Below are 14,137 nucleotides of genomic sequence, written 5' to 3'. Positions count from 1 at the left end.
CAAGTCGATTGAAAGGTGATGTGTGGGAAAAGGATGATATCACATGTTTCTAGGTGTAATTACTCAATAAGCCTCTTGAGAAACGAGCCATACTTTTTTGTGTTTGTGGTTATTATTAGGAAATTTTAACGAAAAATTTTCGGTATTGTTCATTAAAAAAAAATCATATTTTTACACTAAAAAATCAATTATGTTACTATTTACTTTATCCTTTATTTTGTGTTTATTATTAAAACTCAAAGTTTTCAAACATTTTTCATTAATTTTCCTTTATTATAATGGTTTGTATTGCGTCCACTGGTTAAGCTAACAAGTAATATAATTCAAACTCAAACTCACACTATTAAAATAATTGGTCATACGACCTGACACTTATTTTGGCAATTGAAGCTTGAAACTTCATTTCAAAGGAGGTATCCAAAAGTAGTGATGAGGATTGTGAGAATGAGTTGATAAGGAAGGTATGTGCAATGGATACTTCTAGAGATTAAATTTATAAATTAAATTTGTAAATTAAATGATGTGTCACTAATAGAAAATAATCGTAAGTTAATTAACATTTAAGTGATAATCTAATCATCAACATCTACATAATTTGATTTAGAAATTTGGTTTCCCTAACATTATCCATGTACAATTATTAAAAAAGTCAGACTCTTAATGGATTGAAACAGATATCTACGGTTAAACTAAATCAATCAGTTAGTTAACATGTCTCGAACGAGTTTACCCATTTCAATGTGAACCCATTAAAACTCAACTCAAACATTTAATTTTTCTTATAGTATCGTTTTATGTCTTATTAACGTGTTGTATGCAATATTGCCAAATCTACCCCGTTTTGTTAAAAAACAATTGAGCTCCAACCACATAAGATAGCAAATCGACAAAATAATAAATCTAATCTTAAATGCTCGTATTAATATGACCTTGACACAAGTTAACTAAAAAAAATACAAAAATGAAAGAAAAAAGAAACTATATATAAAAAATTAAAGACTCATATTTTTTTTGCTTGTAAAGTTCGTGAGCAAGCTCATGTTTTTCCACAGGACAACTCATTAAATTTGATTCAAAGAGTTTACTTGAAATAAAAGATTTTTTTTTTCACGTAATCTACATATCATGTCTTATATTTTGAAGAGTAGAGTTATTTTTTTAGAGAATTTTAACAAAAAGCTCCTGGTACTGTTCACTTTAATTAAAAACCACATTTTTACACTAAAAAGTCAATACTAGTATTATTCATTTTACCCTATATTTTGTCATTATCGTTAAAACTAAAAGTTTTCAAGCCATTTTCATTAGTTTTTATTTTTATTTTTTCAAGTTAATATTGACATCTTCAGTTTGCATTTTTTTAATATCTGTGGCAAAAAAAATGCTTATGTGACAATCTTAAAGTATATTATGTTTGAAATTTTTTTATGCTATACAGTTTATGTTTTATATATCTCTTCCTCTTCCTTTTTCTTTCGGGTGTGCTATCCACACACCATTTGATAATTTTTTTCCGTTGATTTTCTTCAATTCATCTGATTAGAAGGTCAAAAAGGTGTGTGAGAAGTAAAACCGGATGTGTGGACATCACACCTCTTTTCTTTATGCAGTCTGCGCTACCACACCAGTCTCACATTTGTCTATCCCCTAGCCGATCTAGCTTCTCTTCTGTACCATTTATTCTTTCTCTCTCTTCTTTGTAGGTGAGAAGCTTGGAAAGAGAGAGGGTTGCGAACGATCGACAAGAGAATAGGGACAGCTCCTTTTGGTTGTGCCCTCTCTCTTTCTTTCTTCGCCCTCTATTTTTCTTTCACATGCGCCATCACACATTTCTCCTCCTTAGATCCCAATAGTTTGGCTATAATTTGTCGGTGGAAACATACGGGTTGAATGTTGAAGTAGGACTCGAATAAATAATATATATAATTTGGTTTACAATAGATAACTGGTTAAACCGAATTGGAAGCGTCACAATTGAACTACTCGTTTCATTAATAATTACTAGCGTATGGGCACATTTTGTTTTTGAAATAAAATGAGAGAGAAAAAGAGTGATAGAGAATGTGGGAGCATGAAGTTTTTTTTTAATTAATTAATTAATTATTTATTTTTAAATTAGAGATATGTTAGGATTATATGTATGTGAGGTTTTGAAAAAAAAAAGCAAAATTTGGTTGTGTGAAATTACATTTTTGGCCATATTTCTTATTAGTTAGAGAGTTAAACTGATAATTTCATAGGATTTTAGTTGACAATAAGTGTTTTATTAATTAGTAGAGATATGTAAAACCAAACCGAATCGAGCCCATGTCATTCGACTTCATTTTTGGTTTGGGAAGTGAGGACTGAATCAGATCGAATCGCCAACGTCTTCTCTGCGTCCACATGTCTCAGAAAATGTTTTGGCCACGTTGAGCCACTCACAAACAATGTCAAGAGAGCGTGAGTGATGTAATGGAGCAAGGAGAGGACAACATTAGTTGATTGTTCACCTTCAATCCCTTCTAAATTTCGCAAAAAACGTGGGCACCAAGAGTCGGTCCTTATAAAACATGTGCTCGTATAAAAAAAACAATTAAAATCCAACCACATAATATAGCAGATCGACAATAAGAGACATAAGGGAGTCTCCCCACCAATTCTACCGACAATGGTTCCACTCACTTCATTAACTACCAAATTCAGCACCTCCAAATCCACAAATTTTGAAAGCGAAAAAGGAATCTCCCTACCAATTCTATTAAACCCAAGATTCAAAACCCTAAACGTCCTCAAACCCAAAAACCGGGTGGGCAAATTTCCGTTCAACAAATTCCCCTCGAGATCAAGCACTTCAAGCTTCCCCAACCCCCAAATTTCCTTCGGAATTTCGCCACCAAATTCATTGAAAGGCAGCGATAAAACTCTAAGCTCACTGAGCTTGTGAGGGAATTTTAATTTGGTAATTGAAAACATTTTTTAAATATAATTATTGAGAACATAATCTTCTCAAGTTTTTGATCTAAAGGATCACTTATGGGTTCATCGTTTTCGGCACAATGGGTGCTTTTACAGGACCAAAAAGGGTATGAGTTTCAAACCTTATCAAAGTGGACAAATAATTAGGCACTTATTATGAAACCAGACCAAGAAATATACACTATTTATGAAAATGTATCAATTACTATACACTATTTTATGAAACTGAACTTAATAATTAGACACTATTTATGAAACATGACCAAGAACTAGGCACTATTTACGAAAGTGGAGCAAGACCTAGGCACTATTTATGAAACTAGACCAATAAATAGTATAGTATCATTTAGTTTCATAAATCGTATAGTGTTCTATTAATAAACAGTGTTTGTGATGGACACACAGGTCCTGCAAGTGAGGTTTTTTTTAAAAAAAATTTATATTAAAATTGTGTCATTTTATTAAAATTTAAGTTTTTTTTTATCTTCGTATTAAAATTTAAGGGTTTTTCATTAAAAGTTTGTCAAATTGAAACTTGAACAATGCTATTTGGTTTGTCTCTTCCATTTTGACATGCCCCAATAGAGTTTGTTAGTTCCAAAAATAAAAAAATAAAAGTTTGTCAAATCGAAAAGGAGACAAATTATTTTTTGAGTGGGGGACCAACAAACAAAATATAGTTCAGAATTCTTTTACAAATAATTTGTGGTTCAATTCGTTTAGATAAAAAATATATATATATAACCGAGATGACCGGTAAATTTCCAGTCGGTGCGGTAGCTACTGCTAGTCAGCGATACTATAAATACCAAAGCTTATGAACTCCTCAACCTACACCCGACACCCTCACTTGATATAAAAAGCATTAACACTTGGCTTGTGAAATCTTTGAAATATGTCTTCTGTCGATGTTCCACCATCTCAATCTTCAAACCGAAATGACACTTTTAGTGTTCATCGGCCTTCAGCCACTTTTTATACTAGTATTTGGGGTGATCATTTTCTGTCGTATGGTTTTATGGTAAGAATTGTTTATTCAAATTTGTTTGTAGTGACATCACTTAATTTCTGTCATATGCTTCTTTTAATTTGCATTTGATCCTAGGACCTCAAAATAAGAACATTAGAAGAGCATGACTCATACTTTATACCCATTCAACTTTCATGAAAGTTAAAAATAAAAAATAAAAATAAAAATAAAAATAAACCTTTATAATTAACTCCATGTGGTGTGCTAATGAAACAATTATTTGCCCTTTTTTTTCTAAATTAAATATATGCGTCTATTCAAGCCCAATGGGTGCATAGTAATGCGTTACTAGACTTATAATTATCTGTTAGTCTATATCTTTTGGTGCTCCGAAAACTCCTCATTCAGACACATCATAAAGGTTATTCGTTTTCTTTTTTCTTAAATGAATGTGACCCTGTGGAGGAAGTGGATGCTGAACTTGAACAACATGTACAAGAACTGAAGGAAGAAGTGAGAAGGATGCTAACGACATCAGTTGAAAATGTTTCACAAAAGCTGAATTTGATTGATGACGTTCAACGCTTAGGTGTGTCTTACTATTTTGGAAATGAGATTGAAGAAATTTTACAGAAAATTCACGAGAACTCTTATGATTTGGATGACCTGTACACTGCTGCTCTTTGTTTTCGATTGCTTAGACAACAAGGTTATAACATTACATGTGGTAAGTACTCTTGGATGGTGTTCTAGTCATATAGTTTGATTGTTTTTTTTTATTTTTTATCTAAATGTTTCTTGAGGTTCTGTATTTTCTATTTTGTTGGTCATGCAGATCTATTCAACAAGTTCAAGGACGGTGATGGAAAATTCAAGGAATCACTCGTTGATGATGTTGTAGGACTATTAAGCCTGTATGAAGCTACACACCTTAGGATCCATGGAGAGGAGATACTAGATGAGGCACTAACCTTCACCACCACTCATCTTGAGTCGGCTACAAACCGTTTAAGCCCCCCACTTGCAAAAACAGTAACCCATGCCCTCAATCAACAGCTCCGAAAGGGTTTACCAAGGGTTGAAGCAAGGTATTACTTGTCCGTCTACCAGGAACTAAGAGAATCACCGAATGAAACTCTCCTAACGTTCGCCAAGTTGGATTTCAACCGACTGCAACGAGTCCATCAGAAAGAACTAAGCGAACTCACAAGGTTAATTAATTACTTATTCAACAATATATATCACTTACTGAAGAGTAGAACTCTCCACCTCTATCTACTAGATAATTATGTTTGTAACTCAGGTGGTGGAAGGATTTGGACATACCAAACAAGCTACCTTTTGTGAGAGACAGATTGGTTGAGGTTTACTTCTGCTGGAGTCTGTCAGTTTACTTTCAGCCCCAATATTCCTTTGCTAGGAGGACATTATGCAAAGTTACTGCTATAACATCCATTATCGATGACGTTTATGATGAATATGGCACAAATGAGGAACTAGAGCTCTTTACTGAAGCTATTGAGAGGTATGAATATATCATTAGTTAAAATTCTCTCATATATAAGCTATCTTACCTCAGATCACCATCCTATCAAAACGGAAAACGTTAACTATGCACAGCTGATTTATATTTTACTTTATCAGGTGGGATGTCTCAGCGATGGATCAACTACCAGAGTATATGAAAGTCTGCTATCGGGCGTTGTTGGATATATACAGTGAAATTCATGAAAAGCTTGTGCACGAGGGGAAATTATATCACATCCACCATGCAATAGAAGCGGTACTAATCCTCAATATATGCTTAGTTTTGAGTCTAAAGTTGTTACAAGGCCAGAGAAACGTGCTGCAAATACTTCACAATATGAATAGAAACAAATAATTACTTATATATAATCTTTTATATATCAGAATTAACGGTAGAAATGATTAAGAATTATTGTAATCTCATGATCTGGCATGTGTCAGATGAAAAAACAAGTTAGAGGCTACTTCGTTGAAGGCAAATTGTTCCGCCAGAAGCACATACCATCACTGGATGATTACATGTCTATATCACTCGTGACCAGTGGCTACCCGTTGCTAATAACCACATCCTTTGTTGGAATGGAAGAAGCTACAATAGACTCCTTTGATTGGTTGTTAAATTCCCCTCAAGCAGTGAAGGCTGCATCAACAGTTGCCAGACTCATGGATGACATAGCGGACCACAAGGTACTTAATCGTGTATGTAAATAGTATATCAACGAGAATTGTCACATGTAAAAAGTCTCACACTGATATTAAGTGGTTCCACTTCTAATTACACGGAATGCTTTTGTGACAAAATTCTACACCTGATGGGCTAGCAAGTGGTTAAGTTAGAATAATATCACTTCTTGACCCATTAGTAGTGGATTGTTGGCCTCTCTAACTGAAATCTTGACAAGCATGACTATTATGATTGGATTAATACTTATATTAATGGTCATTTCTAATCTTAATCCTCATGTTTGACTAGCTTGAGCAAGAGAATGAACATCTGGTCTCAGCTGTGACCTGTTACATGATGAAATATGGGGCCACAAAAGAAGAAGCGGTAATCGAACTTAGAAGGCAAGTGAACAAAGCATGGAAGGACATAAACGAAGCGTGCCTCCACCCTACCGCTGTCCCCATGCCACTGCTAATTCGTATTCTCAATTTTGCTCGGGTCATGGATGTTGTGTACAAGTGTGAAGATGGCTACACTATTGCTCAGGGTGGGCTAAAAGATTTTATAGTTTCCACACTAGTGGAACCTGTGGCATTATAAGCCTAAAATATCGACTTATTGTGATGTTTCTTTTGAAGGTATAGTCTCCAGCGCCTAAGTTGCCTACAAAAAAATAAAAATAAAAAAGGATCTACCATCCTTTTAAGAATGTAAAAATGTAATTTGGGTTGTGCGTTTGCTTTCCATATTATGATTTTATGATCAATAAAACAACAACTATGCAGTTGGGAATAAATCATATATTAATTATTCAGCTCAAATAGCACAATAGAACATGCATATATATAGCAGTTGGTGCCAGAACTCGGATGGAGTTTGGGCACGGGGTTTAACACGCATTTGCTTGCAGTGTTGTTTTTGGTCTTAGTGCCACGAGATGGCTTGAGAGAAAGATAGAATAGGTTTGCCACTATTGAAAGCCGTGAACAAACAATGTTTTTGTTTGAGCGTGTATGTAAGTTATGCGTTAATCTGCCTTCTGAACCAAATCATTGTGCCTCAAGTAAACAAGGACTTAATATTCATTGGAGCACCTAACAACGTATCTTCATAGACCAAGAACTACGAGATTGCCCTTTTCATTCTGGGGTGACGGAGGGATCGTACCATTCGAGCCTTTTTTTCATGCTTTTCCTAGAGGTATGGAGAAAGCTGCAATCAATAGGATTGAGCTTGCCTAAAAAGTAAATGAAAGCAAAATTATATATACTAAAACTCAGTTTTCCCAACACTATTTATTAACAATGATTTGACGAATTTGCCCGTCCAACTGTTACCATCTTCATATTTTTTCCCAGCATTGCACAATAAGGGGGCATTTGTTTGCCCTCACTAAGTGTCATTGGACTAGACTGGACTAACTATTAGTCCAGTCCTATGTTTGATATCATGCGGGACTAGTGTTAATGAGACTTGCCCGGACTCGCCTAGACTAAAGGCATCACTAAAGGTTCTTAGCGGGAGTCCCCGAAAACCATGGGAGTAGCTAAGAACTGCTTCTCTCCGCTCTCTGTTTCACTCTCTCCTACTTTCTCCATTTCTCCTTGCCTAGAACCCAGAATCATGAGACCTCATATCTGCTTTTCCCGTGCACATCTCGAGTTTATCGCCGATCTTACTGTCGAAAGGCAGTGCTTCTCCTCTGCTCAGATCCTCGGCTTCCTCAACTCTCAATATCGTTCTCGACCATCACTTTCATCTGCCAAGACATTGTCGGCAAACTCCACGATGCCAGCCAAAACCCAGAAGACAAAAAATACCAATATGCCAAAACCCAAATGAAATTCAAAAGCTTGTGAAAAATCCAGAAAAAAAAACTCATATGACAAATCAGAAGCTTGTTTTGAGAATGAATGAAAAAGAATGGAGATTGATGATGAGGGAGAAAGTGGTGAAAAAGAATGGAATTTGGTGATGAGAGAGAAAGTAAAAAGAGAGAAACAGAGAGGCAGTTGGACGCAAGGTATGAAATGCTGATATTATCGGCGATATTTCGCGATAATATCGGTTTTTTGAGTTACTGATATTTTAATACTTATCCACTGAGTTTTCGTCAAAATATCACGATATTATCGATAATATCGACAATATCGTGATATTATCGATAATATCGCGATATTTTGGAGATGTGCGAATCGGAGAAGAACGCCAGAGCTTCTACAACTCCGGCAGACTGTAAAAGAGCATCCTAGACTCCGATCTAGGTATCAAAATGAAATACAAGACGAAAGGAATGTTTTTATAACTTCCGTTTGCGGTGAAATGGTCGGAGGTGTTCGGAAAGTTCGTCGACACCCACGGCCTCGCCGAAGATGGGTGTGCCTATTCTCGAGCCGATTTCATCCCAAAAACCTTGCAAAAACACGAGATAGAACTTAAATTTCACATCTAAGCTTTAATCTAGAACATAAAGAGGTAAACCCGATGCTTACCTAATCGGAGAAATTCAAGAAACTCGCCGGAGGGTTCCTGTGTTCGCCGAGTTGCAGAGACTAGAAGGAGAGGGAGAAAAACGAGGTTGTTGATGATGATGGTGTCTTCCTCAAGCAGGTGCGATGGTGTGCGTGTGTGTATGTGGGTCTCGGTGCAGAGAGAAATGAAAGATATGAAAGTTTCGAGAGAGATACGGCATCGACGAGGCGGAAGACGCGGATGAGGAGGAAGGCGAGGGATGAGCAGAAGGCCATGTGGGAGAAGGATCGAGAGACTGAGGTCTCTGTGCATGTGTGTGGGAGAAGGGAGAAGAAAGAAGGATCGATAGATCTGTGTGTGTGTGTGTGGGAGAAGGGAGAAGGGAGAAGAGAGAATGATCGAGAGTCTCTGTGTGTGTGTGTGTGATGTCTGTGTGCGTGTGTGATCTCTGTGTGCGTGTGTGTGGTTTGCACCCTGACAACTTTTACAATTACAACTTGTACAATTTCAGACCATGGACAAAAATAATGATGGTTTCATTCAAAAGCATCCAAATAATTCAAAACCCTGACAATGTTTGTCAGCTCGCTATATAATGGTGTGTTTAAATTTCTTTCATTAATTACTACATATTTTCTACACTCACAATGTTTGCCAGCTCGCTATATAATCAACTTAAATCAGTTAAATTCATCATGCAATGCATTTCCTTCCAATTTTTTGTGATAAACTAATAGATAATTGACTAAATAAACATCATGCAAAGTTTCAATAAAAATTTTCAAGTTTTTCTTACAATTTCCCTGATTTTTATTCAATTTTTATCGATATTGATAATATCCCGATATTTTCATTTATATTTCTGTGTTTTTGGACTACCGATATTTCCGATATCATCGATATTTTATACCTTGGTTGGACGGGAAGGAGAAAAAAATGGAGAGCATACTAGAGAGAAATGATGTTCTAGAAAGGTAAAAGAAAAAGAAAAAAATGTAAAATATAGAATTAAATAATATTATTTTTATCATTTTAGTTCTTAATTCAATACTACACCAAACGCTTCACTAAGTTAGTCCAGCTTAGTTTAGTCTAAGCTAGTCTAACTTAGTTCCTAAAGTTAGTTCAGTCCGAGTTAGTCCTGTGCAACCGACGTATCCTAAATTTACTAATTTGCCCCTGATGTATACGTGTTGGTCATCGTGGCTTTTCCATTTGTTTCCAGAACAAAGCCTTTTCATCTGTTCCCAGACGAATCTCTCCATTTTCCCTGAAATTGAAACGAAAACCTGCGTTCATGCAAATCAACCCTACAATCCCAAAACCAAAATTCATCCAAATCGTTCCAGTCTTCAACCTCAAATAGAAATCATAGAGTATCGTGAATGGCTTGCCTTCCCTATCTCAAAAACAAAAACATCTCAGAAACTAGCCTTCCATCTCGCGGCTGAATCCCGTTCGGATTCGGAGAAAATTTTGAAACCCAGAAAAAGCTTGGGTTTGGTGAGTTCTCTGATTTTAGGAAAGATTGATGGGTTTGGTTTCTGGGTTCTCTTTTATTTGTTGGGAATTTTTTATGATTTTAATTTTTGAAATCTGGATTTTGTTTGTTGATTGGGAAAATTTCTGATCGGGGAAGCCCCTCTGCGTTTCTCGCTTCTCATCTCTCAGATCACTTCTCTTTCTTCCATCCCTCCCACTGTCTCCGACTCTCAACCTTTTGCATGTGCATTTTACTGTGGAAAAGGTTGAACTGGAATGAATATGTTTAGTTATTTCTGGCAATATTGCATGATGGTTTGAATGTTTGCTTGATTTTGCACTTCCATTTTATACTTTTGTTCGTTTTTTGGCTAGTTGGTGCTATTTTGTCGTTTATTTATACCTGCATACATATATCTCTGATTTTAAAGGTATGCGCATTTGAGCACGAACACTCTCTCTTATATATGAGTTATCCTTGAGCAGATGCATATGAATTGAATTGCGGCTGAGGCAACTATTTGTCGCTGTCCCAACCATGCCAAGCATGTAAATTCATTATTGGTAAGTTAAAGTATGTTATGCATGTTAAACACAAGTTTTGGTTTTTTTGTTCCGTCATTAGCTATGTATTTGCCTTAATCTGCATGTGTGTAGTGTAGATAATTTTAACCAACATTATAGAGTCCATGTTCTGAGATGGAAAAGGTTACGATAAATTGGAAGGTAGAAATTCTATTATGAGTTCTCCGGCTGATTTGGGGCGGGTAATATTAACTTTTAAGTAAAGTTGATTTTTTTATTTTTTATTTAATTTTTTGGGATGCTAATTTCATTCCGGAAACAATTAGTGTTTATCATCACCTACTGGTACAAAGAGTATTTTAAAGTGTTTTTTAACCAATCTATTGTCGAGTTTTTTGGTGGGTTTCTTATTTTATTTTCTATTGTTTTGCAAGAAACCAGAGCCTTTCCATGCTTGAGAGTTCCACAGGTATGTCACCGCTCTTTTACATATTTCTGCTTTGATTTCCAATACGTGGTTAAAGCCTTTGATTTCCAACAAATTTCAGTTAGGTAATTTGATTTTCCTCAAAAGACATAAATTATGCGTTTTCTTTAGTCATTCTGTTATAATATTCAACCCATTTCAATCTAATACCAACAGAATCCTAATTTGTTCAATTTCTTTTCATTCGGCGATTGAGTGTGGTTATTTGCCGTTCTCTTTCAGGTGAGATAAAGTTTATATCTAAAGATATATGTATCTTAACAACAACCATGGGGTTGCTAATGACTTTTTTTTTCTCTAAATTTTTTGTTTTTTTCAAGTGCTTCTCAAGAATTTAATTGTGACAACCCGTCCCTAACTTTACAATTTTGTTAATTTTAAATGAGTGAATTGACAAAAATGCCCCTAGAGACGAGATTGTTGACTTTCATAAACCGTCATTTCGTGACGCAGACGAACCACTATTTTACCGTATTCTCGAAGTACTCGACGATATTAACGCGTAGACGCGAGCATAATAAAAATTGGAGCTAGAAAAAAGATTTAACGAAATTCAGAACGATATGGGCATTTTGGTAATTTCACCAGTAGAGATATTTTTCCACTTTGGACCTTTATATGGTTGACACTTGGCACCCCCTATTTATGGGTGCCATTCTTCTTTTCTCCCATGATTTCTCCCTATCTAGAATACTTTTTCACTCTCTCCTTGTCTCTCTCACCCACACATCAAACCGTCTCCGAGAACACCTATTGAGACCACTCACCGACCTTTCATCCTTTGGAGACCACCACACCACCACTATTTCCTCCCCTATGAGTTCTACGAGCCCAGAATGACGAGAAACTCTCACTTTTCTCTTTGTCCTTCGTTGCACAGTACCTTCACTGTGCAAAAAGTAAATCCAGTGAATTCTTGTAGTTTTTCGACGAGGTGAGCTAGATAACAACTCTAAATCTTCATAGATCGTGCTTAGAACTGTGTTTAGGTAGTTTTGAGACAATTTGGTCATGTTTGGACGTAGAAACCACTCAGGAGAACTTTCCTTAGTTTTCGTACGAAAGACAGTGAATTGCAGGCCATTCTCCGGCTGATCCCAACCTCGACTCGATCTCATCTTGGTATACTCTTGTTCCTTAACCTTGTATCTTAATTTTGGCTTTTAAATTTTTGGATTTGGTTAGGTTTTGACCCTAAATCGGAGCCGGGGGAGTTTCCCATCCAAAACTTCAAATTCCAACCTTCTTTTCGACCCGCGAGCTAACCTGGTTGACCTGACCTATGACCCTATAACCCAATCCAACCCATTTAGGTTAGGCCCAACTAGCCCGACCCATTAACCCAACATCCCAAGCCCAGATCCTACCCGACCCGGATCTTAGTCCAGGTTCCATAGTCGATGCGTGGGCCGAGCGTTCGTCCGCCCATAGGAGCGCGTGGAGGACTACCATGACCGGCGCATGGAGGAACTCGAGGTCCCTCCTTAGGTTTCTCGACGTGCCAAATCCAAATCTGTCGTCCGTTTTTTGAAATTCGCGTTTTAAGATAGTTTCTTTATTAGCCGTACTTTGTACGAAAATGTGTTTATACGTTAGTACGTTACGTATTTACCTAAATGATTTCGTTTCTAGGTGAAACGCATTGCAAGGACTCTTGATGCTACGAGGCGGGTTCGACTCGACGACATGATATGTGAATGGGTCTTTTATTTGATATACACATATATTTATTTAGTTTCCATATATACATCTAATAATGAATTTTCTATATGACTGCCATAATTATATTAACGTTTATATGAAATGCCATAACGTTGAGAATTAGAAAATCATTATACATCTTACGATATGCCTTAATTAACTTTACGGTTATGAATAATATTTCATTGACTAGGGTTAGTGAATTATCGAATTATCGATTTACCATTGCATGACTATGTTTATGTTATCTGCTCATCATTTGCTACACTGATGTTAGTACTCGCCCGGCTTAGGACCAGTTTTTTACGTGTATGTGAACATCGCATCGTACGCTCACTTTAGATCCATTGTAGGTGCCAGTCCTGTCCTAGATTGCTATAGGTAATTAGGACTCGTATGTGCTGCGCATATGGTCAGTCTTCAAGTGATTGTAGTACTAGAGTGTATATTATTGTTACACCCGGTCATGTTCATGTCAGAATAACTCTGTATGAACTCGTATGTCAGCATGTGTCGATGAGCACTCGATATGATATGTTTGCTTATGCGAGATTATATGATTATGGACGCCATGCACTTATTTATGAGATATTGTGCCGTATTGGATTTCTGAGTTGTTGCAAGCTATGGTAAGTATTTTCTTACTATACGTAGTATGTATATTTTGGAAACTATACTTGTTTTACAACGAGGGGTTATTATGTTTTCAAAAAGGTTTTACAAAGCTTTATTTTAGGCCCACTCACCCTTATTTTTTGCCCCTCCATGTTCTAGTAGCTGAGTGTTCATATCGACGATGATTCCTGGCAAATCTTGGTATAGGTGGTTGGCATTCATGTCGTGTTTTCTATGTTCGTGTTGTTTTTGTATCATACTCGATATCTTAACGGGTCGTGTCGTGTAACACCCGTTAAACTAAACAGGTAAAATGACCTGACCCGAAATTGACCCGATAATATTAACATGTAATATGACCCGACCTGTTACCCGTTAAGGAAAATATATTTTAAATCAATAAATAATCAAATGAGAAACATAATACTAAATAAGTATATACATACCATATTATCACATCCAAAACATAAAAACGCATTTTTCTTTTAAGTATATTTTCACTTATCTAAAGTCTTTAATAGTTTTTTAATTAATGTAGAAGTGTAAAAAAATATAGAAAAAATATATAAACGCTCGTAATGACAATTTTTACAACTTTCATGAATAGCTTAACTTCGAAATTCGCCACTATAATCATATAAATCATAGATCAAATTTTAACCGTTGATTGTTGTTTACATTTATGCTTCATTGTTCTCATCAAATTTTGTTTTTTTTCAGATTTTTTTTTTGA

General features: G+C 35.9%; 1 protein-coding gene and 2 long non-coding RNA genes across 4 annotated transcripts in view; all 3 read left to right on the top strand.

Annotated features, from left to right (window-relative positions):
* The window catches only part of LOC126628953 (uncharacterized), a 38,250-nt gene that overhangs the window by 17,874 nt on the left and 6,239 nt on the right, over window positions 1-14,137 (top strand). The window contains exon 1 of one of the 2 annotated variants that reach the window (XR_007625636.1): window positions 8,377-8,386. The exons of the other annotated variant lie outside the window; for it this stretch is intronic. This is a non-coding gene — a long non-coding RNA (uncharacterized LOC126628953). Of the gene's footprint in view, window positions 1-8,376; window positions 8,387-14,137 lie in introns of those variants that run through there. 2 annotated transcript variants of the gene reach the window in all.
* On the top strand, window positions 3,782-6,918 carry LOC126628927 ((-)-germacrene D synthase-like). Its single transcript, XM_050298806.1, has 7 exons — window positions 3,782-3,979; window positions 4,394-4,655; window positions 4,764-5,139; window positions 5,232-5,453; window positions 5,573-5,711; window positions 5,897-6,142; window positions 6,429-6,918. Exons 1-7 carry the CDS (start codon window positions 3,854-3,856, stop codon window positions 6,720-6,722), a joined length of 1,665 nt encoding a protein of 554 aa, XP_050154763.1. The 5' UTR covers window positions 3,782-3,853; the 3' UTR covers window positions 6,723-6,918.
* On the top strand, window positions 9,815-12,937 carry LOC126628947 (uncharacterized). The gene is made up of 4 exons (XR_007625629.1): window positions 9,815-10,097; window positions 10,563-10,640; window positions 11,036-11,070; window positions 12,721-12,937. It is a non-coding gene; the product is annotated as an uncharacterized LOC126628947 (long non-coding RNA).

This window comes from Malus sylvestris, chromosome 7, assembly GCF_916048215.2.
Source record: "Malus sylvestris chromosome 7, drMalSylv7.2, whole genome shotgun sequence".
Lineage (NCBI taxonomy): Eukaryota > Viridiplantae > Streptophyta > Magnoliopsida > Rosales > Rosaceae > Malus > Malus sylvestris.
Note: the sequence above shows the minus strand (reverse complement) of the source record. Positions and strands in the feature narration are given on the sequence as shown.

Excerpts from the sequence above, each read along its gene's own strand:
- LOC126628927 (XM_050298806.1), top strand. The coding sequence starts at position 3,854 with ATGTCTTCTGTCGATGTTCCACCATCTCAATCTTCAAACCGAAATGAC. Across the intron at positions 4,656-4,763 it reads AGGTTATAACATTACATGTG|ATCTATTCAACAAGTTCAAG; the intron begins GTAAGTACTCTT and ends TTGGTCATGCAG. Across the intron at positions 5,454-5,572 it reads TTTACTGAAGCTATTGAGAG|GTGGGATGTCTCAGCGATGG; the intron begins GTATGAATATAT and ends TTACTTTATCAG.